The 26082-nt window shown below is 37.5% G+C and overlaps 1 protein-coding gene across 6 annotated transcripts in view; it reads left to right on the top strand.

Annotated features, from left to right (window-relative positions):
* Positions 1-26082, top strand: part of PIGG (phosphatidylinositol glycan anchor biosynthesis class G) — a 115908-nt gene that overhangs the window by 5747 nt on the left and 84079 nt on the right. For 5 of the 6 annotated variants that reach the window (XR_003072231.3, XM_004949327.5, XM_424872.8 and 2 more), the window contains exons 3-8: positions 74-283; positions 1565-1753; positions 3990-4131; positions 6667-6879; positions 13629-13846; positions 16484-16765. Coding sequence is in view for 5 of the 6 variants with exons in the window: in XM_004949327.5 (XP_004949384.1) it covers positions 74-283; positions 1565-1753; positions 3990-4131; positions 6667-6879; positions 13629-13846; positions 16484-16765 (1254 nt within the window). In the remaining variant the exon portion in view is untranslated. Of the gene's footprint in view, positions 1-73; positions 284-1564; positions 1754-3989; positions 4132-5199; positions 5293-6666; positions 6880-13628; positions 13847-16483; positions 16766-26082 lie in introns of those variants that run through there. The other variant, XM_025144839.2, reaches the window with a different exon arrangement.

The following is a 26082-nucleotide window of genomic DNA, read 5'->3' as shown; positions in this document are numbered from 1 at the left end:
CACTAATATTTTATTTTGGATACTGTAAACTTTTTAGTTTCTGTTAATACATCTCTTTTCTTGTTTTATGCAGGCTTTGATGACGGGTAGCATTCCTGGTTTCATTGATGTTGTCGTGAACCTCAACTCTCCAGCTCTGATGAGTGACAATCTGATATGGCAAGCAAAAGCAGCTGGGAAAAGAATAATCTTTTACGGTGATGATACTTGGGTAAAATTGTTTCCAAAGCATTTTGTGGAATATGATGGAACCACGTCCTTTTTCGTGTCAGATTTTACAGAGGTGAGAAGCTTTTTATAATCTCAAGATAAATAATGTGTGTACAAACACATAGCGATAACTTCAGAAAGTGAAAGAATGAGACTATCGTTGTTTTGCAACATTTACCTGGCAAAGAAATAGAAATTGAATTTTGTCTTTTCAGTATTGACAGTCTTGAGCTAAAGACTTCGGTTCTTTGTGCACAGGGTGTTGGAAGTATTTTGGTCATATAGTAATGGGTGATGTGTTACCTACAGAGTGTTTAAAAATGTCACTATCCGTGGTTCTGGTTTCCTAGCACATTTGTGTTAGTATAGGCCATATTTAAAAGGCCTACTAATAGATTATCTTCTTCTCCTTGAGGTGTGTTTTCTATAGTATTGCATTTTTAGGTTTAAGATGAGCAATGTTTCAATGTTTTGGAAAAGAGGGAACATAAACAGTAAACAAAACAAATTGTGAAAATTCTTTTTCTGAGAATACTGAAAGAGTAAGTGGGCTAGCAGTTCTAATTCATGTTTTGAAACTTTGATTTGTAAAATCTTGTGCCATTAACCCAGTGCTACTGGCATATGTACTTTGTCATGGTCAAGGAAGATAGATAGGCTTATTGTGAATGAAAGATACTTTTGATTGGTTGTCCTAATAAGCCTTGGGGAAGGTTCAAGACTTGCAGAGTGAAATGAAGTGAACGTGCTGCTAGATCTGATGTTGCATGTGTAATGTTTAAGTGTTTTTAATATCCAGGGGACGTGCATGCAACTAAAATGAATTATCAACTTAGGCAGGAGAACTTGGGATAGACTCCAAACAGCATTTTTAAAATCTTTCATTCTCGCTACGCAGACAGTTTTTTGTCAGCAATGCTTTTCTCTTCTGTACTTCCAAGCTCCAAAGAACGGCTGTTCCCTATACCTACTTCTCAGAAGCGATAAAGCAGAAGCGTGGAAGATGAAAGTGATTAAAAGTGTTTTGAAAGAGTTTTTAGAAGTATGTGTGAAAGCTTGTCAGTTCTGTTTTCTCTGCTTTATGTAATCTGATCTTTAACAAACAAGAGGGATTGAAACGGGGTGAACAATCTTTTTTTTTTTTTTTTAAGATAGTCTTTGACTCTACCTAGCACTGAAGTGATCAATCTGATTACTTCTTTTCTTTTAACTTTGTGAATGATTAATTCTCATTATCTTCTAGAGAGCTTTCATGAGCAATACAAAGTAAACTTTTTATGCTTTTACAGAAGGGAAATATTCTATGCTTTTTTACAAAAGAGAAATTATTGTTTGTTTTCCTTCTGTTTCCGAGGTTGATGATAATGTTACTAGACATTTGGATAGAGTGTTGAAGAGAGAGGACTGGGATCTCCTAATATTACATTACCTAGGATTGGACCATATTGGACATATGACTGGGCCAAACAGCCCACTGGTGGGACCAAAGCTTCGTGAAATGGACAACGTCTTGAAGAAGATTCATATTTCTCTGCTGTCAAAGGTAATATATCTTGTTCTTGGATGAAAGTCTGTTTTTTATAGAATTGTATTGCATTAATATTCTTCAGTGCAATTGCCTGTTCATGAGTAGTAGTTTATTCTTAGATGAAGGTGTTTTTCTGTTCTTTTTCCTTTCCTGCCTGATCTCCAGCTAACAATGCAATTTAGCATTTTAAAGGATTTACTGTCTGACATAAATAACATCTATTAACTGCATCTACTGAATAGTTGTGGGAAATAATTTCCCGTTGATCTGCATGAAGAGAAGTGGAATACAAGCAAAAATTCTTATTGCTCATGAATTAAAATGGTAGTTGATGTCCTTTTTAGTAATTTAATTTAGCAGAAGCAATAATGGGTTTTTGTAGCTGTGTGTCTTGTTTTTATAATTAGGAAGGTATGCCTAATTTTCAGATATTGAAAAGTATCAAATAGAAGTGGAGGCTGTAGACATAATTTTTTCTTATGCTCAACATCAAATTATCAAATTTGAGTCTGTTTTTAGAGTTGGAGGTAGAAATTGTCACTTATCTAAATAGTCTGAATGTTGAAATGCACCATGCTAATTCCAAGTGGCCTTAAGCTTCTTTATTTTTTTTCAGACAACTGCAGTTCAGAATAGCTCCTCATAAAACTTCAGTAGCGTATCTGTACAAATGGATAGTATAAAATTAAAGGAAAAGTTAAAATCCTGTTTTTGAAGGTTATAATCACACTACCTTGGCGCAGTTTTTATGCAGTGCTTTTGCTGACAATCTGCAAAGCTTTATCGCAGTTTTAGATATGGAAATAAGAAAAGCAATTTTCTTCTGAATGCAGCAGGTACTGGAGATGACAAAAAACTGTTTTGTTATGGAATGATGATATTTGTTGTCTTTTAATTGACAGCTCAGAAGTGCTGGACAGGCCTTGCTTATGCTTCTGTTTCTCTGCTTTCAAAAATAGACATAATTTGACATCAGTCATGTCAAATTTCTACTCCGAAAACAATAGAAAGATTGGAGAAGAAATTTGAATTTCACCTTCTTCTAACAGTTCTCTCAGTTGTTTAAAGCTTTAAATATTGTAACTTAAAATCTAAAATGGAAGCATAGAATTAATTTGGTTCATGTTACTAATTAACTAATTTCCTTTGACCCTGCTCAAATCTTCTTTAGCACATTGGTTATGGTAAGATTTATAAAGTAGGGTTGTCATATTAGACTTACATTGATATTTTTAGTATTAATATTTTTCTAATTAAAGTCTCGCTGAAGCTGAAGATGATCTTCAGCTGGGGCGAACTGACTTCTTTCTGTGTTACTGTTCCTGTATTGCTGATTTTCCTCAAAAACTGACTTTGTAAATGGGTTATGTTCATTTTTATTTCAAAATCTTTTCATGGTAGCATTATAATGATACATATTTGTGTCCTTAACTTAAAAATAAATAAACATTTGCTGCTTAGTACTTTGCTGAAGATGTTTCCTGGTGACCTGTTGACAGCCAGTTTTAAAGTCTGAATTTATTTCAATAAATATTTGTGCTTGAAAGTGATAAAGGTAATGGAGCGTGTGTGTGTGTGTGTACATGCTGTACATGTGTACACACACACACACACATATGTATACACACACACACGTGTGTGCGCACGCACACACAGGCACAGGTCCAGCAGGAATGTAATGTCTCCTGTTTATTCCCACGGAAACTAAAACAGATGTAAACACCACAGTAACACTGTTTCATAGAGCAAATTCTCATCTGCAAAAGACTGTTTTTCCATGCACTCACCGTCACTAGCTGCATATTTCCACCAGGGATGAGTAAAAGCATGCATACCACACTTCTAACAATCTGCACCAGCAGAGGTGACCCATTGTTGCAGTTGCCACTGCTGAAATGCATCACCCACTGCCTCAGTGTCCTCACATCCACTGTTTGGTCTCCATGAAATTCAGCAAGCATTGGTAAATGTCAGTGGATTACATTTTTCCACAGGTAGGAATTCAGTGACCCACCTTTGTTTCATCTACACTTCCACATTGGATGTCATTGTCAGTGTCCCTCTGCTTCCATCTGTCACGTGGCAACAGCATGTAACGGGATATTGGTGGGAAGGTTCTACCTCTACTACCATCCCATTAGCGTCTGTCTCTTGACAGCATGGGGCAACATAATGAAATAGGAGACACTGCTTTCAGAGCAACCAGCATACGTATTGTTCATATATTAAGCTTTATTACTGTGGCTTGCAGGAAGGAGAGGCTTCTCTGCCTAGTTTGCTGGTTGTTTGTGGGGATCATGGGATGTCTGAAACAGGCAGTCATGGTGGTTCTTCAGAAGATGAAGTGCACACACCGCTGCTGTTTATCAGCTCTGCTTTTGAAAAGAGAAGTGGTAAGAAACAAAAGAACCTTGGTTTTCTAGAATACCATTTTTAGAATATGTTTCTGACTTTAATTTATGTTATTCCTGAAAAATACTTTGTTTTTATCATGTTATCATCCTGGTGGTGGAATTTAGCTCACTGTTAGTTCTACATATCTGTCGAGATAACGTGTTGTTTGTGATAGGTATGTTCTTTAGAGTTTTCATGTGTGTCATGTTGAATGTGTGGCTTAAGTTGTGTAACCAAAGACAGAATTAGGCATTTCTCAGATTATAAACTTTTGCAGCACTGTCCTGTTTTAATGTTCAGTACTAATGCGGTCTCTTGTCTGGATCACAGAATACTGATAAATAGATACGATTAGAACTTAAGTCCTGCTTGAAGTGAGTTTTAACTTTTGTCATTCTTGGCATTGGAATCTACACTTTTGTGATCTGGTTGCCAACATATACCTATGACATTTATAATGGAAGAACTTCCTGAGAGCTTTGGTCAGCTCCTTGACCAAACATTTGAAGATTTCAAGGACTCTTCTAGCAATCCTTTTTCTGGTCTCCATTCTTCCATTTTAGACAGCTGAGACAGAAGAATAAATACCATTTTCATGTGCTGGGAATAACAGGAGAGAGGAAGACTTGCTCTTGTTAAAGGAAGGGAGATGACAGCAAAGAAAATGGGACCATTGATTGCCAAGTATCTAAGGAAAGAATATGAAACATGAGTGTATTTCCTGTATTGGACAAGTAGTTCATTTTAAATCATTACAGTGAGCTTGTCTGCTTCTGAAGCTCACTCACTACTTGTATTATATGGCTTAAGATGAGAGGAATGAGGGGAATGGTGTGATAGTTTATGTAGCTTAAAATATCTTTCTGAAATAAACACACTGAGTTAATCAGTGAACCATAGTTACAGGAATGAACATTTTCTTCAAAATAATACTTCCCTTCTGCCTTTCATTCTGCCACTCATCCATTTTCATCTCATTTCCTGCTTACCAAACCTTGCCTTGTTTATTTTGCTGGAGGTTCCTGCAGCGCAATTAAAGTACATTTGTCTGTCTATCTTTTGTAAAGATGATATCCAGCAGTAGTAGAAAGGATTGCCTGAGATGTCCTTGAACTCTTCAGATACAAAAGCAAAACACATTCAAATGCTGACTAAGTAAGGTAAGTTTTTGGTTTACAAATGTCACTGGTATATGTTGACAACCAAGCCACAAATGTTGATCCTGTAAATGCAATTTCTTACTGATTTGGATTAGTTTCTGTTACATTTAAGCTGAACATGCAGTTCTTACACTATGATAAAATATAGCTAGTGAACTGTCTTTTGAGAGCAAGTCACATTAAAATTAAAAATCACATTTTTAATATCCAACAGCTTACTTCTTATTGCTGCAGTAGGCACAATTCTATTGATTGCTCCTTATGATTCTACTGTAAATGAAATGTATTGTGGTTAAAACAACAGACCTCAAAATAATAATCATTTGGGCTTTCACCTTTAATGTGTGGTCTGAATATTATTTTTGTAGCCTTCTGCACAGTTATGCCACCCATGACTGACGAAAGGTATTTGGTAGCTCGTCTTTCTTTTATAACTAGTTAAAAACTTGCCTTAAAGATGAAATCTGAATTATGCTGATATACAGGCACTCACGCAAAGAGGATTTAGGGATTATATATGGCATTCTAAACAAGTATGAGATTAATCACAAGTCGATGAGAAATGAGAGATGAAACTCTAATACTCTTAGAGGGAGCCTTGAGAGTAATAAGCACTGTATATCATTTTTTTCACGTACTTAAGTCAAAACACTCACTGCCTGGATTTGCAAAGGGAACTAACTAACTGCATGGTTAAAGAGTCAGTTATGTAACTAGTAAGGCACAGGAAGAAACAATTGGTGTTGCAATTTTAAATGATTACTTACACTGATGAGATCTCTCATCTGTACAGAAGACTGAAAACTGCAGTCAGATAATGGCATCCTTATACAGAACCCTTATACAGAACCCTATGGCTTTGCTTGCATGGAGCTCCAGGACTTAGGACTCAACGTTCCTTTACCTGACTTCTGCTTCTGTTTGTCCAGCAAGCTAATATGACAACAGCAATATGATATTAATTAATATCAAGAAGCATTATATTATATTCTCATTCTTCATTCATGCATAAATCAGCATACTGCAGTGTTTTCTTGTGAAAAGGGAAAATTGTCGAACTCTCTCAGGATTTAACTGAGACTTGATACAATTAAGGTGGTCTCCTGGACAATCTTTTTACATAGTTGTGTAACATTCATGTTCTGTTTCTAGTAATTGCGCACACTGAAGAGTTATATTTTCTGAGAATTTAATAAATTCTGGTTTTACAACAAAAAGAATCATTCTGTAGCTCTCATGAAATAGTTGTTGTAACAGCAGTGAAAATACTTTTTAACTAATGAGATGTCCAGCTTTTGCTGTGTAAACAGAATGAGCCTGTAATTGAAGGTTTTATTTGTTTTTGTTTTGTTTTGTTTTTGTTGTTGATTCTAGGTCCTCTAACCCAACTTGAACTTGTGCAACAAACTGATTTGGCTAGTACACTGGCAGTAGGTCTTGGTCTACCAATTTCAAGAAACAATGTTGGGAACATTATATTACCAGTTGTGGGAAGCAAAACAATGAGAGAACAACTGCGTTTCTTGCACATGAATGGGTTCCAACTTAGCACACTGTTGCAAGAGAATACACCCGCCTATGAAAAAGGTAAATAATCTAAAAAAGCAATAAATGAGAAGAAGGATATTCACCTAATTATATGAGATTCTTTCTAACACAGTTTGGGGTTTTTACGTTTAAGAATTTAAGCATGACACTGCAAACTAGCTATTTAATTGAGAGCAATATTTAGAGGAATGATGTGGAGTTTGCTCTTTACTGTTATTTATTCCAACACGCTACTTCCAAGTAGAGTCTTTTTATAAAAACGTTCAGTACTTCTACTGGTAGATGAAAGAGCAGAAATAATGATGGAGGGGTAAGATTAAAGTAAAACTACCTGTGTAGTTAAATCTCATTGTTTTCCTGTGTACTATTTTTGAGGTACAGGGCACTGATTGTGTGCGCTATTTGAAGGAATAGCACAGTGGAATTAATTTTCTGGTTTAGGAAGTATACATCCAATAATGCTGGGAAATAACTTCCAATAACGCTGGGAAAAAACTTATGATGAGTTTCTTTCCATTTTTATTTTTTTCTCTTGTGTGAATTTACATGGGAGCGAGAACTCAAAGACATGCAAGATTGCTAATTAAAAGTACACCTAGATGTACACATACATACTTGTATATGTTAGGAGGAAAGAATAAAAAACAAGGTTGGAAAAACAACCAAAACATTGTATGTCTACCCTAGCAAAATGTAATATTTGTTTAAGAAGCATGATGAAGACTGTAGCAAAAATAAGCAAGATAATATAAATATGTGAATAAAACTTAAAATAGTCGGAGGCTGCAGGTGAATATTTTACCCTAGACATTAGAAAATGTTGATTTAAACTGATTCTGAAGCCTGAAGTCCTTGTTGCTTGACTGTATCTGAATCGCATAAATGACTGCAGAGGAATGTAAAGTTGTATTAGAGATATGAGTAATTAAAATGGAAGACAATGTGAAGTTCAGCAAAATGATCACTGTAGATCAAGAAATAATTATCTTTCAACATCATGGCTTCTAATCATAATTAAACCCTGTCCAGGAGTCTGTTAAAACAAGTGTTGCCTATAATAGTGAAAAGTTAGCATAGATAATGCTATGATAATAAAGCCCTACTACTGATATTTTTTCCTCTAGCAAATGGATCAAATGAAGAAACTCACTATGTTGGTAGAGTTCTGAATATGACTCTTTTATTGAAAATTCCAACACAAAACTCCATCTGACTATTTCTCCAAGCGCTGGTGAAGCAGGCTGAAGCTCCTACCAGCTTCTATTTTACTTCATTCTCTTACCAGGAGCAGCATTATTTCAACTTGTAGCTTTCCTTTGAGATAAGAAATTAATATTACTCAGGATGGAAGAAATGTTAAGATTTTTATGCTACTTGTTTGTGACACTGAACTGCTATGAGGAGTGCTATACTACTGGAGATAGGATGGTAGTGAACAGCTGAGCACCTGTGATTAGGTTCTCTCCTTTCAGTAACATAGCCTCTGTAAGATGGAATCAGCTGTAAGTCTCCATAGTTGTTTGTGCAGTTTTTTAAGATGAATTATCTATGTTGCTGTACACGTCTTAAGGAGTCTTGCTGTTCTCACAGGTTCCTGGATGAGTAAGGCTTTATCTTAACACATACTGTAGGTAACTTTGATTACCATTAAGACTGATAGGGGAAAAAAAGATGTCTGCCTGTTTATTTAGTGGTAAGTTTTGTTGATACGTCAGTCCCTAGAAATACTTAAAGAGTCACTGAATTGGTGACTAATGCTGCCTGTAATTCAAAAGTCTGGATAGATGGTGCTTAACTTTGGACTGTTTGGTAACTGATGGTAAATAGTATCCCACGTTTCACACCACCCTACAACATGTCTGGCCTGGTGGATAAATGGAGAGAATTGTTTGCGTTGTACTGTTGAACATCTTCATTTATGAGCTAGACAATGTGACAGAGCATCCCTCAGCAATACTGCAGATGGTGCAGAACTTGAAGAATGATGCACCAGTTGAGTTTACTGCTATTAATACAAACTGGAGAAATGGTCTGACCTCATGAAGTTTAGCAAAGAGAAATGCATCCGGGGAGAAGTAACTGCAGGTTTGATGCTGAGTGGCTGGAGAGCAGCTTGGTGGAAAAAGACAAGGGGTCTTGTAGGAAATGATGTTGAATATAAACCAACAATACATCATCATGGAATTAAGGTCAATGGTATACAGGGCTTCATTAGGAAGGCAGTCATCAATAGGTCGATTCTTTCGCTTTCCTCAGTTATGGTGAGGTCATGTCACACGGTGGGTCCTTGACCCAACTCTGGCTTCCTCAGTGTAAGGAAGATGTGGACATTATAATGAAATGAGTGAGAGGACTAGAACATCTGTCATACTAGGAGAGGGGCTGAGGATGCTTGGGCTGTTCAGCTTGGAGAGGAGAAGACGTGGGAAAGATTTCAGCAATGTATATAATGCCTGATGGAAGGAAATAAAAAAGACTGAACCAAACTAAATTTGGTGGTGCTTGATGAGTGAATAAGAGGCATTAAACATAAATGATAGGAAACATTTTTCTGTAGGGGTAGTAGTACACTGGAATAAGTAGCATGTAGAAGTTGTGTAGTTTGTGTATTTGCAGCCATTCAAGATGTGACTGGGCATAGTTCTAAACAATGTTCTAGCTCTGTTCTGAGCCTTCTGGTTCTTCTTTGTGGACCACCTGCACACTCATTTGAGTTGTGCTGACAAATCTTGGGCATACCATTTCTGAGTTCCATGGATGAAGTGCGCTGTCAAGTTTTTTGAGGATAAGAAACCTCAGTAATTAACCCAATTAAACATCTCACTCATTTGCCAACTACAAGTTGAAAATTTCTGTTACAGATTCTTGGTTAGTAACAACTGATAGGTGACGAAATTTCAGTTGAATTCTGAGCAAAAATACTGTTTCTAAAATATAATTGTTATTCATAGAATTTTAGAACAGTCCATGTTGAAGTGGATCTCAAAATATTGTCAGGTCCACCCTTCTGTGGGAAAAGGAACTTACATGTCCAATTGCCTCTTGAAAACTCTGAGTGTTGGGGAATCTACCATGTACCTGGTAAGGTTGTTTCAGTGACTGATTATTCTCACTGCACCTGGAAGAGCACTCTGAATGTGTGACCGTGTTCATATCTCAGTGTGGTGGGCAGTTGTAGGTAGTTAGTACTGCTTCCTTCCCGTCCTAAGCTTCAGATCATTCATCTGAATTATCTAACACAACTAGGGCTGTTTCTGTAAAAGGCGCTTTTTACAGTGGAACAAAAAGCCACACTTCAGTACAAGTTGGATATTAATAAAATGAATGTCTGCTTTTTAGTTTGGTCCCAATCCTAAACTTACATTATGTGTTTATACTGAACGAAATAATTTGCTGATTTCTGAGGTTTATATACTGAAACTGAAGAAGTTGTGACTGTAATTAAATAAAATTATCAACCAGATACTTGGGAAGCATAACCAAGAGAGAGGCAGATGAGTGAAATAAATGTTAGAAGGAGGTAAGAAAGAAGACTGGGGGGAAAAAAAAAAGAAATGGAATTGGAACAGAAGCAGAAGATGTAGACAGAAATTACTTAGATTTCAAAATATAACTTGTGCAAGTTTCAGTGTTCTGTGTAATATAAGGGTGCTGTGCCAAATCTTGGTTTGATTGAAGCTCATTTTAGATAATCCATTCTGGATATCTGTATTTCCTCAAAAGTATGAGTATTTAATTCTTATTCCAAGTAGGAGTTATTTGAATTTACATGCTGGAAGAGAAACTTTCTAGAGAATTCACTGTTTAAGAGGTATGTTGTGGAAGTCTCAGTGCACACTGACAGCTGTCTTGATATGCAAGTGTTTGCTGCTGATTGAACTGTACTCACCAGCAGATACCTGTAAGCCTCCAGTGTAGTAGAATCAGCATATTTTTTTTAATATAGTTCATTTGGAAAAGATCTACAAAGATCATTAAGTCCAACTGTCTGACTGTTTCAAGGCTAAACAAAGTTAAGCACATTAATGAGGGCATTGTCTAAACGTCTCTTGAACACTGTCAGCCATGAGGCTTCAACCATTTCTCTAGTAAGCCTTTTCCATTGTTTGACTGTGTAAATTTTTCATAATGCTAAGCCTGAACCACCCTTGGTGCAGCTTTGTGCCACTCCCTTGCATCCTGTCATGAGTCACTGGAGAGAAGAAACCACTGGTACTTCCCTCTCCACTTCCCCTCCTCAAAAAGTTGCAGAGAGCAATGAGGTGGTCTTTTGGCCTCCTTCGAACTAGATAGCCCAAGTGTCATCAGTGTCACCTCACAGAACATGTCATCCAGCCTGTTACTCTGTGTCCCGTAGTTACTTTGAAGAACTTCAACATGCTTTTCATACTGCGGAGACCAGAACTGCACACCGTATTCAAAAGGAGGCTTCAGCGATGCTAAATATATTGCGACATTCACCTCTTTTAACTGAATGGCTGTGCTGTGTTTACTGCACCCCAAAATGCAGTTTCCCTTTGGCTGCCAGGCTTGGTGCTGGCTTTTGCTGAGCTGATGTTACTGGTATCCCCAGGTCCCTTCCTGCTGTGCTGCTCTTGAGGCACTTGTCTCCCATCTGTGCCTGCGTCTGGCGTTGCTTTGTCCCATGTGCAGAACACGGCATTTTTCTTTGCTGAATGTTGTGGTGTTGATGATTGTCCAGTACTCCGCTGTATCTAGATCCATCTGCAAGGTCTCTTGTCCCTCCAAGGAGTCAACAGTACCTTTCAGTTTAGTGAACTTGCTAAGGCACTCCATTCACGCATCTAGGTCAGAGCTCTGCGAAGCAGCACTACCAATTACTTTAACCCTTGCTTTCTGAAACACCACAGTAAATGTTTAACTTACTTTTAAGTAAGAAGTTAAGGAATTAAAGTTAGGAGGACAATGTTAAGCTTGTTAAGTAACCATTTCCAGATTGTTCTTTTTGCCCTTGTCATTAACTGTATAGTGAAATGGCATGGAAATAGCAAGGGTTCTATGTGGAGCCACAGGTTGGACTCATTGATCCATGTGGTTCCCTTCTGACTTGGGATGTTCTCTTGTTCTCTGATAATTATTAAAATGAAGCAAAAGAAACATTTCTTGCGAACAGTGCAGGTTAATATGAATGTTCACATAGCACAGTGTCTACTGAAATACAGTTTCTTCTGTTCTAAACTGAGCTTGTGTTGTGGTTGCACACTATTCCCATTGACCAGTTTTTAAATACTGTAGGGCCTGTTGGAGTATGGGGCAAAGCACCTATAAAATGAAAAAGAAAAGCATGTCTTAAGTGCTTTAAGATACAATACCACTTTCAATATTTACTGTAAAACACAGCAGCTGACCTAATTTGCTGTGTTGCAAATGCGTGCTCTTGAAATTAAACTTAAAAGTGAGTATAATGCTGAAGAAGATATAAGTCTCAAACTATTAATTTCTGCAGATTTCTTTTTAAACTTCATGTTTATAATTATGAATTGGTCTAATTGTCTTCTGCGTGTGAACAAAATTATGTCTCTTTTATGCTTGCCTTCAGTATCTGCTTATTGTCATTGCTGAATACATCTCTTGGGGAAGTAAAAATGCTGTCAAAACTGGTCAGGAATTACTCTGCTGCAGCTTTTTCTGTGCATATTTAGCAATGGGAAAGCTGGCAGTGGGAAAATAGCATTAGTGATGGGAGAGTAAAGTAGTGGTGCTCTCTCTTGCATCCTTGGAATTGTCTTTTAAGATTCATTGTCTGTCCACATACGCGTGTGTCTTATATTCACTATAACTTTGTGTAATGTAAGGATTCCGAGGAATACCCAGTACTTCTGGAAGGGAAAATACATGCAGGATGAAAGCCACTGCTGCTGTAATTGCAAAGGACTTCTAAAATAGGATTTGGGTATTTGTTTCTTTCCTATCTCACCTATTGTCCTCACTCAAGGTTAACGTTCCCGCCTACCACAAGTTTTCCTTCTGGCCAGAATGCTTTTAAATGTGGATGGGCCATCATGAAATCACCTTCTGTTACAAGCCTCTTGCTTCTGTAGGTTAGTGGCAGTATCAGTTTTTTTAATCCAGTTTGGACCTGCAGTCAGTCCTTATACTATAGCAAGGGTATCTAGTTTCATGGAAGGAGGATTGTTCTGCACCAGCTTTGATAATCCAAATGCCTGGAGCCAAACCATGCACTTCAGTTGTTAACTTTCCTATGCCTGCATCAAAATACTGCTTATTTTGTGTTCCACTTTGTGTTACCAACTGATTCTCATCACTTGCAGCAAAATCAGGGCCTCTCATCTGTTGTGTGTTGATCCTTCAGTGGTTTCTTCAGAGAAATAAACTTTCTTCAGCAATCTGATGATTTCCTACTTGTGAAATAACAGCCTGGATAGTGAGTAGCACAACTGGAGGGGAAAACAACAACAACAAAAGACTGTTTTAAGGATTTAAAGCATTTGGATGTGTTTATCCTGGAAACCTTTTGTAAAAGTAAATGGCTGTTTTAATATGTTAGTTGCTTTCAGAGTCTTTGACATTTTATTTGATTGGGGATTAATTGTTTTTATTGTGCGTAACTGTCTCATTATGGTCTTGCTCCTGGAAGGTAACGCTACTTTCTATGTGCAAAATAAGTTTCAACTGCTGTAGCAGTTTTTCTGTAAATTACAGAAGCAAATATAAAAAACATGTAAAAGTATGTTTAGATCTCTAATTATCCTCCTTGTTCATGGATCCTCTTATATGTTGTTGTTTTTTTTTTTTTCCCCTACTAGATCTTGGATATGAGCAGTTTAAGATAGCAGAAAAATCCCATGGTAACTGGATCAAACTGTACCTGGAGGGGAATAATTCAGAAATACTCTTAAATCTTGGCAAAAAGGTCCTGAAACAATATCTGGAGGCCTTGAGGACTTTGAGTTCTTCACTAAGCAAACAAGTGGCACAGTATGACATGTATTCGATGATGGTGGGGACTGTGATCGTTATGGAGGTAAAAAAAAAATACGTCTTTTTATGGAAAAAGCTATATACAAAACATAAAAGATCCTGTTATTTGACTGTCTAGTGTATATTCTTCAGAATTAAGTCTTTTAGGGTTTGCTGTCTGTACTTGAAAGATGAACATGGTACTCTTTTTAAATTATTACCCTGTGAAATGATTCAAGAGAACTTTTGATATAAGTTGCCTGTGTCTTGGTGTAACTTGGTAAATATGCACATCACAGAGTCACAGAATAGATTGGATTGGAAGGAGCCTTAAAGATCTAGTTCCAACTCCCTGCATAAAAAAAAAAAATCTGCAGTGAAGTTCCTACTTTTTTCACCTTTATCTAACAACAAACACAGCTGCTCAGAACAAGCTAAACCCTATATGGCCAATTTTTTTTCCACCATTCTGAGAATTCTTCTTGGTACTGATAAGTCAGTAGTCCTGAAACAAGTGCTTGCTGGAAGAGGCATGGTTTCCATTCCATATCTCTTGTAGGAGTAAAGATAAGATATCACACTTCTGGAATTTTAAGTGATTCTTTGCAATCGATAGTTTGGGGAAGTCTTATATGCTGGAAATAGCCTCTGTGGTAATGCTTTGAGAAACACGCTGATGAGTTACCCTGCACTTATATATGCAAAAATGTGCACTTACAGTTTAGGTAACATTGCTGTCAACTTTGGTGAGAATTAGCATTACTCCCTATGATGGAGTAATGCTTGCATGCGTACAGCACCATACACCTACAAGGCTGTATAATAGCTATGCATATAGTTATGTTCAGTGTCTGGAATGGATAACAGGAGATAAGTAGCTGTTTTGTATTTTAGTCTTCTCAACCATTGCAGGCTGTGCCTCATCTCTTGTACACAAAGCACATTTGAGATGGCTTTCTGGTAGACTGCTCAGTGGGCTATATCACTGCTTACCTCTTGACAGTAGTTCCACAGTCCCCACAGGGCACGAGATGGTAGATTCTCTGCCTACCCTAGGACAGCAAATCTGGAGCAATGCCACTCTGTAGTTGAAGTGCTTATAGTCCTGTCATGTTCGTTTGGTTTCTGAACCTAAGCATTCAAGCCCTTACAGTCACTTTGTACCTGAAGCACTGGATTTCTTTTTTTGCAGTTGTCAGTGCTTAGTTTTTCAACAAAACAGATCTCAGTATTTTAGTTAATGGCTCTTTATCAACAGAAACCTGCAGTTAATAGCTCTAACAATGAAAACTTTACCTGATGAGAGCCTGCTCAGTGTCATTGGAAAACTATACTGTACAGCTGTTTTTCTGTGTGGTTATTTTTTTTCCAGATCAAAACTCAAGAAATTGCCTTACTTTCCAAAGTCATTTTGTCTTATATGTATTTTCCACCCTTCACTGCAGAAATAAAGGCAAGGAATATCGCAACTGACTTCAAGCTACATGATTATACAACTGCTATTTGTCCTATATTTTAAATGAAGAGTATACGTCTAGGACATTAATAACCATGCATTTGCTTAAAAGAGCTAAATATAGATTTATAGATAACTACAGTTTGAGCATTTTAGTATAATGAGTGCTTTGTTCTAATTTTAAGACCTGTATTAAAAAGTAAAACCTGAGCCAGTATACTGTGAAATCTCATGCTTTTAAATGTACATGAATTGTGGAAGGTATAATGTAAGTGGTAGGCTGCAGTGCATCAAAATTGTTTAAAGTCTAGTTTACTATATATAGCTGTAATGATGAGTAAGTTTTAGGTAGAGGTCTTCACAAGTGAACAATTATAGATTGGCTGTACTCTGATAGAACAGTTTTTATTTAGATCTGTTTTAATCCTGCCCTACTACAAGCAGATTGAGCTCAGTTTAATACTTGGTATGCGTGTGCCTCTTGCAGAGCATCTTTCCAGCACGTGGCTGGATTTTCTCTTTATGTGCACATGGGTAGCAGAAATTGCTAATGGTGGTATTCATCTTCACTGGTACAGTTACCTGGGAAGAAACCTGGAATTCTAAGTGATTGTTGTGCAGGCTATCGCAAAGCGAAAATGAAATTGGTAAATCAAATTAAGATAAGGAGAGGGACAAAAATAAACACCAGGTGAATTCTTAAGCTCTGAAAACAGCATACTCTTACGTGATAAGATGAGCGCTTTCCCTGGCCTGGGAAGCTACTTGACTCAGCAAGAAGTCTGAGATAAATGGCCATTGTTAGAGTGTGCATGTCACTTTAAGCCTTTGTAGGCTATAAATAATGAGTCAGATTTGTTTATTCAAGAACTATTTTGGCATTGAGACTTAAAACACTTAATTCTGTAGAGAGTTGAAGCTGTCACAGTAAAGGCAGATCATGCACGTGGTCAGACACAGCAGGTCAGGAGGCACTTAGTAGTTTATTAGAACCTGATAAACTGTGTGTCCAACCCCTTAAACTGATAAAAGCACTACTTTTGCTTTGCCCCTTTATATGGTGAAGTCTTGCACTGGTCAGACCACCCAGCATAGTGTTTCGTGACTTTTTTCAGATGAGGTATGTATGTTAGAGTGATGTGGATGCCACAGCATGAGTTTTTTGTATGTGAATTCTGGCTGTATGCCTTAGCAAATCCTGATTCTTTACTTATCAGTTCTCTGCTTTATTTTTTTTTCCCGTAGGTTTTGCTGCTACTTTTTCTCAGCGTGCCAAAAGCTCTGAGCAGTCGGGCAGAATTTGAAGTGCCCCTCTCCCCTCCGCTCTTCTCTCTGCTGTTTTACTTGATGTGTCTGATGCTGTGTGCAGTTCACGTCATTGTATGCACATCAGCAGAAAGTTTATGCTATTTCTGCAGTATGTCCTGGTTAACAGCAGTTGGAGTGATGATGCTGATTTCTGCACTCATGTGCGGTATTTTATCTGCCGTTGGAAAGATTCTTGAGAATTCCAGACTGCCACTGAAGGTGAGAGCATGCATTAATTATGGTTCACAGTGTTTCGCTCCTTGTGGCATACTTCCAAGTAAAGTTTGTTGAAAGATTTGTGTGTGTGTGTGTAGATAGAAGAATTGCAGTTTGTAATGTAATTGGAATCATTCAGAATTAGTGTTGAAACGTGGTATGTTCACTGTGACACAATAACAGATTGCTGTAAAGAAGATCACAGAAGTGCTTCTTTTCACCTTACTTTAAGAATCATTCTAATCAGATTAAATTATTTTACAGTTGATTTTATGAGGTCAGAAGCAGTCTAACGGTATACTAATTTTAAACTCTTATACAGAGCTGTTTCACAACTGCAGTTGATGCAAGACGTATGATATTTTGTAAGAACAATTTTTTTCAAGCTAAAAAGCAGGTTTTTGACTTATATAAGTATGCAATTGCTGTATTCAGTGTAACTGAAAATAGACAGTACTTTGCAGAATTAATATTGCAGTATTTATAAATATATGCTGGAATTCCTCAACTATACATTTAAAGTCTTTGAGTGAGGCTGCAAATTTTTATTATTCAAGCTATGCAAGTTGGAATTTATCATTTTGTTTCTGTAACTTCTGCATTTATGTCATTCTCTCTCAGACAACCTATTTTTCTGAGAGAAGCCTTGGGCTAAAAGTAATTCCATTCTCCTCTCTTGAAGGCAGCATTTTCTTTTTCCTTTTCAGTTTTCTTTTGTGCAGTTTAGTGTATTCAAAGTGATCAAGGAAGGAAGTTGTAGTAGGTCATGGTGTTTCATTCTTACACTCATGTTTATTGTTAACGTAAAGTGTGTGTGTGAGTGTTGAACACCTAGACTGAAATAGTGTAAAATGTCATTAATGATATCAGGGAAAGAAGTTTCATTTGAAGTACAACTCCTAGCATGAGTCTTTCTAAATGTAGGTCATAATTTGCTTCTAGTTCTTCAATAACTTTCATTATTTTCTCAAACTAGTAGTAATGTTTTGATACCAAGCCTAGTGATGCATGTGTGGATTATTTTAAAAGGCAAATGAAAAAATGCAGACTTAATCAATGTGAATGGAAAAATATGCTGGAGAAGATGTCTAGTTATATGGTTTGTTAATGCTATTAGTACCTAGGGGTGTATTGGTCTTTAAATGGATTCAGTTTAGCTTTTTCTGGGTTATACGATGAGATGGAAGTTTTGTTTTGTAGGAAGGAAAATAATATGACCTTGAAATAATAGTAAATGATCACTGGATTGCATAGAATCTTAATGCTTATTTGCTGTGCAGCCGTAAACAAAAGCAACAACAGGAAACAAGCTCATTTGTCATCTTAAGTGTCAACATTTTTTCTAATTTTAATCAACAGTAAGAACCTAAAAATGATGGTGTTCCATACTTACATAAAATTTACAAGCAATCCACTTTAACTGGATCAAGAACAGCGATGGTAGTCTCAGAGCAACTCAGTCTGTTTTTGATGTGAAGTCTTCCTTATATACCTAGGAAACAGTTAATTCTGCGTGACGCCCAACACTGTAGGAGTAGTGGGCATTAGTGGTCTCTTAGATTTAGTCTCATTAAAGATAAAAGGAGAACTAGTCTTCAAACAGCAGTATTGCACTTCGAACTGTATTCTACCTATCTCTGAAGTCTGTTGAGAAAATGAGCACAATACTTTTCTTGCATGTTCAAGATAAAGCCTGAAGCCTCTGTAGGAGAGGATGTGGTGCAAATATTCTTTACATAACAGTGCTTATTTCACTAGAGGCTAGTGCTCTGCATTTGCCTTTAGATGCCTGAAGACCTGTTTCCTTTACTGTTTTTTTGTTTGTACTTCTTCCTTCATACTCAAGGTATAACAAGTAAGATTGAAGTACTATGCAAAATTGTTATAAAGCAGCTTCTGCTTAAGTTGTATTTCAAAGTTTTTGTTTGCTGGGGACTTCCCTAGGGAAAGCCTTTAAACTCTTTAACAGGGCAGCTTCTGTGGCTTTGTCATTTCTTTATTTTGCTTAATTTTGTCACACCTTTTGTTATGTGGCTTTTTCTTTTTTCTTTTTCTTTTTCCTTTCTTGCATTTGAGATGAGGCTGACCTGGAGAGCTGTTAGCACAGTATTGTTTGACTGTAATGTTGATGATTCTCTTCGAGTTTTCTGCCTTTAAGCGTTCTGATCTGATCTTCCCTCTGCTTATTCATTTATTTTCTTTTCCCCAGTGATTTATGGATTGTTCATATGAGATAACGTTCTGTGTGGTAGGGATTGAATTGTACTTTCTCTTGTGACAGCTAAGGGCTTGTAATTTCTCACAGAGTTTTGTTTCTCTGACCACTGAATGCCTGTTAGCTAACCATCCACGTGTATACTTCAAGCAGACAATGTCCATCTCAGGTTGCTGGGTTTTGAAGATGGCAACATCTTAGTATTGCTATGTAACATTTTCCATTCCTGCATTTCTCTCCTTTGGGGAACTGTCGGGGAATAACAGGATCTTACTAGGGCTTCTTACTGAAAAAACACTTGTGAACTGTAAACCGTGAGGTCTCTTGGATGGCAAAGTGAGGCCTTCAGCTTCACGCACCCAAGACACTGGTGCCAGAACCAACAATACGTTGAGTTGATCAAAGAATATGTGAACACAGTGTAGGTCTTCCACTCCTGTTAGCCTTTCGGTATCTGGGGTGACCCAGGCAACTTCACAGAAGTCATTGAGTCCTCCTTTGAGTAAGCTTTGACCCAGACATTTTGGGGCTTCCCGGACTGTGGTGGCTCTTCGGGGAATCTGGAGCAAAGTGTCAAGACACACTCTTTTCTCCTTTCTTAGTATGGATCAGCTGTTCTTTCAGTGATAAGTTTAGAATAGGATCTTACCACGTACTGCTGTACAGATATGAGTTTTGTGTTTCTAGCTTGGCCTGAGTCTTAGGGTATCATCCCCATCTGTTCTTGGCACATTTACATCCTTGCTGGTGAGAGGCAGCTGCTGGTGAACTTCCTGCAGATGGCTTATATACTGCTAATAATACTGCTCTGTCAGCGATCGCAGCAGGAATTGCAAAATGCCTCCTGGTATTCAAAATTGTATGGAATGGCTTTCCTTAGGAAACAAACTAATTGTTACCACCATAATGGACACGGATAATTCTGTCAAGGAACACATCAAGTATGTGTGAAAAGCGTTTATCTGTTCTTTCCGTTTCAGTTGTCTTCTTTCCCTACCCTGATTTTCCCTTACATCTGTCTTTGAGAACTAATTGAGCAAAAATAGACTGATTGGATGCAATATGCTAGATATTGTTCCTAGTTTTGTGTCCTTGCCTCCAGCACCCTACATTCTGCTTATAAGAGAGCGCATCAGCTGGAGCTTTCTCCCTGGATGGTGAAGAACTGTAAGCCCAGCACTTTTTTGCTTGAAGATGGTGGATTCGGCAGCAGCTTGCCTGCTTTTTCTCTTTGGTACCAGTTGTCCGGGCCCATCTGGAACTTAGGAAGTGGGAAAAACTTTATTCACATGTGAAAACTGGTGTCACTGGCAGTAACACTTCTGTCATTTTAAGTGATTGTATAGTGTCTCTTGGACACGAAGATGCTTATTTGTCTCTCACCTTGGAAAATACCTGTCTTTGGCTGTACTAGAACATCTATCAACTCAAATGTTCCTTAGACTGAAAAGGTTAGGGATTATGTGAAATTGGTGCATCATGAATCATACGCGTCTTCTGCTGTTTCACCTAAGTGGAAGATCAGCACATACCAGCAAAAGATTAGCTGCTTCAAATTGGTAATAAATGAACAAGGACATTTTCAGCAATATTTTCAAGATCTAGCTCACCCCCGGATGAGGGGAGGTACAGGTAAAAAGTACTGGATTCTCCATTCCAGGGCTATATTTATATTTTGTACGTAGGGTATATTTGAAGATGTGAGAAGCTGAAATACGTCTTATGAAGGCAGACCTGTAGAAATTGATTTTCATCAACCCATCTTCATCCCACTCCATAAATGACTGGATTAGTGGATGCATATCTCATCTCATTGTCAAATAAGCTTCTCTATCCCTGTTCATGTTCCAGAGCAAGCTTAAAATACGTTGCATGTTTAGTTAATAATTGCTTCTATTCCTGATCTGTAAAAGCAGTGACACTTTATTTGATTTACATTTTTCCAGTTTCAGGGCTTTTGCAGGAAAGATACTGGTGGCTTCTTGCAGGTAGCTGTTTATACAAAGATAAAGCCTGGAGAATGTGGAAGGGAGCAGAAAATAATCCAGTACTGCCTTTGTTGTGGGCATGAGAGATTACTGACAAGTAATTGGAGGGCAATCAGTAAAATACACACACAACTGTGTCCCATTTTCCATTCTCTTTTCCAGCAGAATACTTAGACTTTAGGGAAGAAACTGATTGTCTGTAAATACTCTCTGTCAATCTTGAAGTGTCTTCTATTAGAATTAGGAGTATTATTATGCTAAAATGTCTGAATCCAAGTGCCCATGACCTGTGAGTCTGCATGTGCCCTTCATATTTGAAACAGTTACGAAATCTTGCTTTTCAGATGTTAGGAGTAGAATCCTAAATCAAGGTCTTGCCATTTAAAAACGCTGGAAGTGTTTCCTAAGCTCTTGCTACATGGTAAACTGCAGGTATTTTAAAAGCAATTAAAATAAGTTCTACTGTTAACGACTTCAGAGCTTTTTTTTTTTTTTCCTTTAAATTGTTTCCGTTCACATCTAAAGATTTTTTCAAGTGCTTCTCATTTGTAATGCTCTTTATTTTTTTTTTTTTTTCACTGTGACTGAATATAGAAACTGATTACCAAGTTCATGAATTTTCTGAAGCCCAGTGCAGGCAGTGTTAGCATCTGCTTCCTGGCTGTTATTTATAGGTTCTGATTACTATGTTTCTAGCAGCACCAGTCCCTTCTTTTAATGACACTTAGGGCTGTAAATAATTCTGCAGCCTTTTAGGAGCAGTAGCAGATCTTTAAAAATGTTAACTACTTCTTAGTAGGATTACTCTAATGGCAGTTTTTAAGTACAGCATTTACTACTACTTAAAAATGCTTTTTTTTCGCCCCTGATATAAATCAGGATTAGTAGTTCTATGAAAATAGAACCCATAAGTCAAGCTTGTCAAATACGGTTTTGAGAAGCTGTGTTGTGCACTATTGTAATGTTTTTTTTCATTACTTAAACAAAATGTCCCCTTTTCTTTTCATTTTAAAATACTCTGTTCATTTTAAAATGTTTTTTTCCTTCCTCTATGCAGTATTGCCTACTGATTTGAAAGGTAAAATATTTTATACAATTGTACCTAAAAATATGCTTGCATTTCTTTTATTTGATGGGGGGGGAAAGGAGTTATTAGATGATGCCATGGCTGGGTCGCTCTTAAAAATGACCTCAGCCTGCTGTGAAAGAGTATCAGGAGCAAATGTGGTCTGTAGTGTTTTGCTGTAGGGAAGTAGTCATAATTAGAAAATAAGACTGGATGCGGGCAGCTCAAGTATCCAAAGTGAATTAAATGATGAGTATTTAAATTTTGGGTGATGGTGGACATGAAAAATAAAATATGAAAAATAAAATAAAATAAAATATGTCTAGGAAGTGATTTAGGATTTCTCAGGCATTAAGTATGGAAAGTTAATTATTGTGAAAAAGATCTTTACTCTCAGCTGAACAGAAAGTACATAACTGGAATTGGACCTGGAAGATTCTTTACTGGAGGTTTTATTTAGAAGTAAAGAAAATGTAATTTCCATGGACAGGGGGGCATATATTCCATTGGCACCTGTGCAGGCTAGCAAAAGATATTCAAGCATCTGTTTCTGTATTATTTAGTTACCAATGCCTGTACATCAAATACTAAAGCTATCCTAGGTTGGCAAATGAGAGGTTTAAATTGGAAGCCTGGCATTTAGAAATCTCATGAACTAAAGATTTCATACTAAATTTGTGTACCAGGATAGTGGTGCGAGTCATTTTTATTATTTACTATCTGGAGTGCCTGCTGGGTTCCTGAGAGCTGGGGGTGTTAAGCAACTAGGAGCTCAGAGCAGTGAATGTTAAATTCAGACCTACATTTCTATGCCTGTAAAACAGGTCTAGAAAGTAAGCACAATCCAAGTAATCTAAGGTTAGTCTACATTATAAACAACAACAACAACAACAATGAAAAACCTTAATAATATCATTCCTAACATGTCACAGCTCATATGAGGGATCACCAGTAAATTCAGAAAACCTCAATAAAGATGTTTTCATTATTTCTTGGATCATTAAGGCTCAGGAGATTATCATTTGCAGGATAATTTTTCAGCTTGCATAGATTTGCTCAGGTGACTAATACTGGCCTGCAATGTGGCTTATCAATAAATACTGTTGGACTTAACCTTTTGATATGGATGTAGAAGTCCTTTTTTTTCATTTTCACTGGAATTGTTAGGCATAAAATGTGGACTTCTGACACTGGGACATTTCTCACTAATACAGTAATTTTTATGAGGTTGCTGCATTTTCCTGTTGATAATACATCATTTTCTTTTCAGCTTATGAACCTGCTGTTCTGCCAAAAGAACTTGTTTTCCTGTCAGTGCTGACAACCACCCAATACGATACAGCAATCCTTATGTAGATTTTATTTTATGACTTACAAAAGAGACGAATGGTATTGAAGGCTGGTTCATTCTCATTAGTTGAGGATCTCGCATTCCTTTGTCTCTGCAAGCAGATGGTGCTTACATTCTCACTCATCATTCAGTTAGTCAAGACTTCTAAGGTCAGCGTAGTGAAATTACTGGAGTTTAAGCTTTCAGTAGTTCAGTGATGCACTCATCATATCTCAGTCTTTGTGAACTTCATGGTCCGAGCAGACAACAGCTCTACCTGGACCTTTTGTTCCAAAATGTAGTTTATGGTTTCTGATTTTCAAAGCAGAATACTAAACAGAAAGGAGTGATCTGCAGCGCACCAAAGAAATTTCAAACACTAATAAATTCATATTGTGGGTCTGTACAGTTTTTGAGATGATGATGATTTCTGTGATAAATTTTTAGGTATTACAGTGTGTTACCTATTCTTCTTGTTGTTTGTTTTGTTTTATTTCTTAAGGGATGTGACTTTTGAGGAATAGATTTCTATAACAGAACAATAAATGGAGATGATATGAATAGGTGATTAGTTTAATTGTACCTCCTGCAATCATATTCATAAATCTTATTCAATCTTGATTTTACAAAAGTTCATAGAATCACAGAATTGTTAAGGTTGGAAAAGATCAGTAAGATCATCTAGTCCAAGCATCAACCCATCCCTACCATGCCTGCTAACCATGTCCCTCAGTGCAATATCTTGAACGTCTCCAGAGACAGTAACTCTCCTTTCCTGGGCATCCTGTTTAAATGCCTCACCACTCTTTCTGAGAAGAAAGTTTTTCTTAATATCCAGCCTGAAGTTGATTTCCTCAAAGCAAAATCAAGGCAGTATTAACAAGCTTCTTGGGTCAAGTGTGTTTGTTGTCCTCTCCGTGTTCTTGATTACTGAACAAAAACCTAAGCAACCGTCAATAAAGCTTAAGCATAGGCGAGACTTCAGAATTGCATCTAGACGTTAAGCATTTTTAATGTGTTTACCCTCTTTCTGGTTACCTGCTCCCAGTTTAGTTAGTTTCTGTATTATTCTAGTGTAAATGATTTAAACAGTTCAGGAATTGTGGTACACTGGGTTCATCTGTGTGTTTTATGTGCAGTTTATTTCTATGAATATTCAAGGCTGTTTTTTAAGTTTATTCATAAGGTCAATGAAGCATGGTTGAAGTGTGTACTTGAGGTTAACGTGAAAGTGATGACAGACTTTTGTTCTGAAGTGAACAGGACTTGGAGTGGTCTTTTATTTATCAGGCGTTTATAATATCAGCATAAGACACACTGCTTGATATTCTCTCATAGAGGAAAGATTAATGAGAACGTAAAATGGGAAATGATGATATTTGACCTTGATGATTTTGGCATTTGTCAGAGTGCCTCACAGATACACAGTTTTACTAACAAATATGTGTTTGGAAGCCCCTGCTGCCTCTGGTGGACTCTCGGGCTTGGGCATGTCTTCTTCCTTTCTGTTGGAACCGTGCCCAGGTTCTCATGCCAACCTCCAGCTCAGACTTCAAGTCTTCCAAGGGACAGGTTTTCCTCCTGCTCATCTAGTTTGGCTTGGGATTTTATATCAAATTAAACATAGTCTCATAATGCAGAGGATTAAATTTAGCAGAGAGAAAGATAAACACACTGATGTCTCTCCAGCCACGTCCCTTTGACCTCTCACATAGCCATACACATGCCCATCTCTCCAGTTGCTGACACAAGGCCCATGAATTGTGTGGCTGGAGACCTCAATGGCCACGAGACCTTGCAGTGCTCATATGTGGACTAAGGGTGAAGTACACAGGAAGGCAGATAAACGGAGCTCTGGCAAGATACAGTAGACTGCAGCAGCAGTCAAACATAGGGTTGTCAGAGGGATGACTGACTGGCTGGCTTGTGTTATGATATGACTGGTCCTTTCCTTCTCTCTCTTTCCCCCTCCCTCCAGCCTGTTCCTCTTCATCCCCATCTCTGCCAATTTTGACACATTCCTGAAGCATTCCTTAGTACTAAGTATGCATATCTCCACAGGCCCCCTCAGATACCGGTTGTACTGGTGTAGGTTTATTTCCCCTTATCAGTTACAAAGGCCAGACTGATGCTCTCAGATCTCTGCCTGTGTTTTCTTAATGGCCCATCAATTAATTACTGAAGAGTTCTGGTCCCATTTACTGTCTCCCTGAGTGCTTACTTATCAGATTTCTGTCTCTGTGTATTTTGTTAATGGCTTTCCCTTTTATTTCCCCTTTCCTGTGAGGTGAGAAGGTCTTTAATCTGATGACTCCAGTGAACCAGATGCTCCCACATTGCCCATTCCCTTACACTCTCTTTTTAGCTATATCACTGGGGGCAGTGATGATGGAGCACTTTGAAGTAGCTGCTGTGAGCAAGAACTCAAACTAATGGAGGCATTAGACAAATTCTGGTTTTTTGCCTTTTATTTTTTTTTTTTTTTGAGATAACCTCAGCATGTGAAGTACATAGCTCGATAACATATTTTATGATGATGGACACATTTCAAGATAAGCAGGAATGAGACATACATCAGACTGTCTGCAAGTAACTTTTGTTAATTAGAGTAGTGAAAACTGTCACTATAGTGAGTTGAGGACATCACAGACTTAGCCAGTTAGAAAGCTGCTGGTTATGTGCATCTCAAGTTTGATTTCTGCAAGGCTTCTATTTTCACTT

This window comes from Gallus gallus, chromosome Z (assembly GCF_016699485.2).
Source record: "Gallus gallus isolate bGalGal1 chromosome Z, bGalGal1.mat.broiler.GRCg7b, whole genome shotgun sequence".
In the NCBI taxonomy this organism is placed as follows: domain Eukaryota; kingdom Metazoa; phylum Chordata; class Aves; order Galliformes; family Phasianidae; genus Gallus; species Gallus gallus.
The sequence above is the reverse complement of the archived record's forward strand: the minus strand, read 5'-3'. Positions and strand labels throughout refer to the sequence as shown.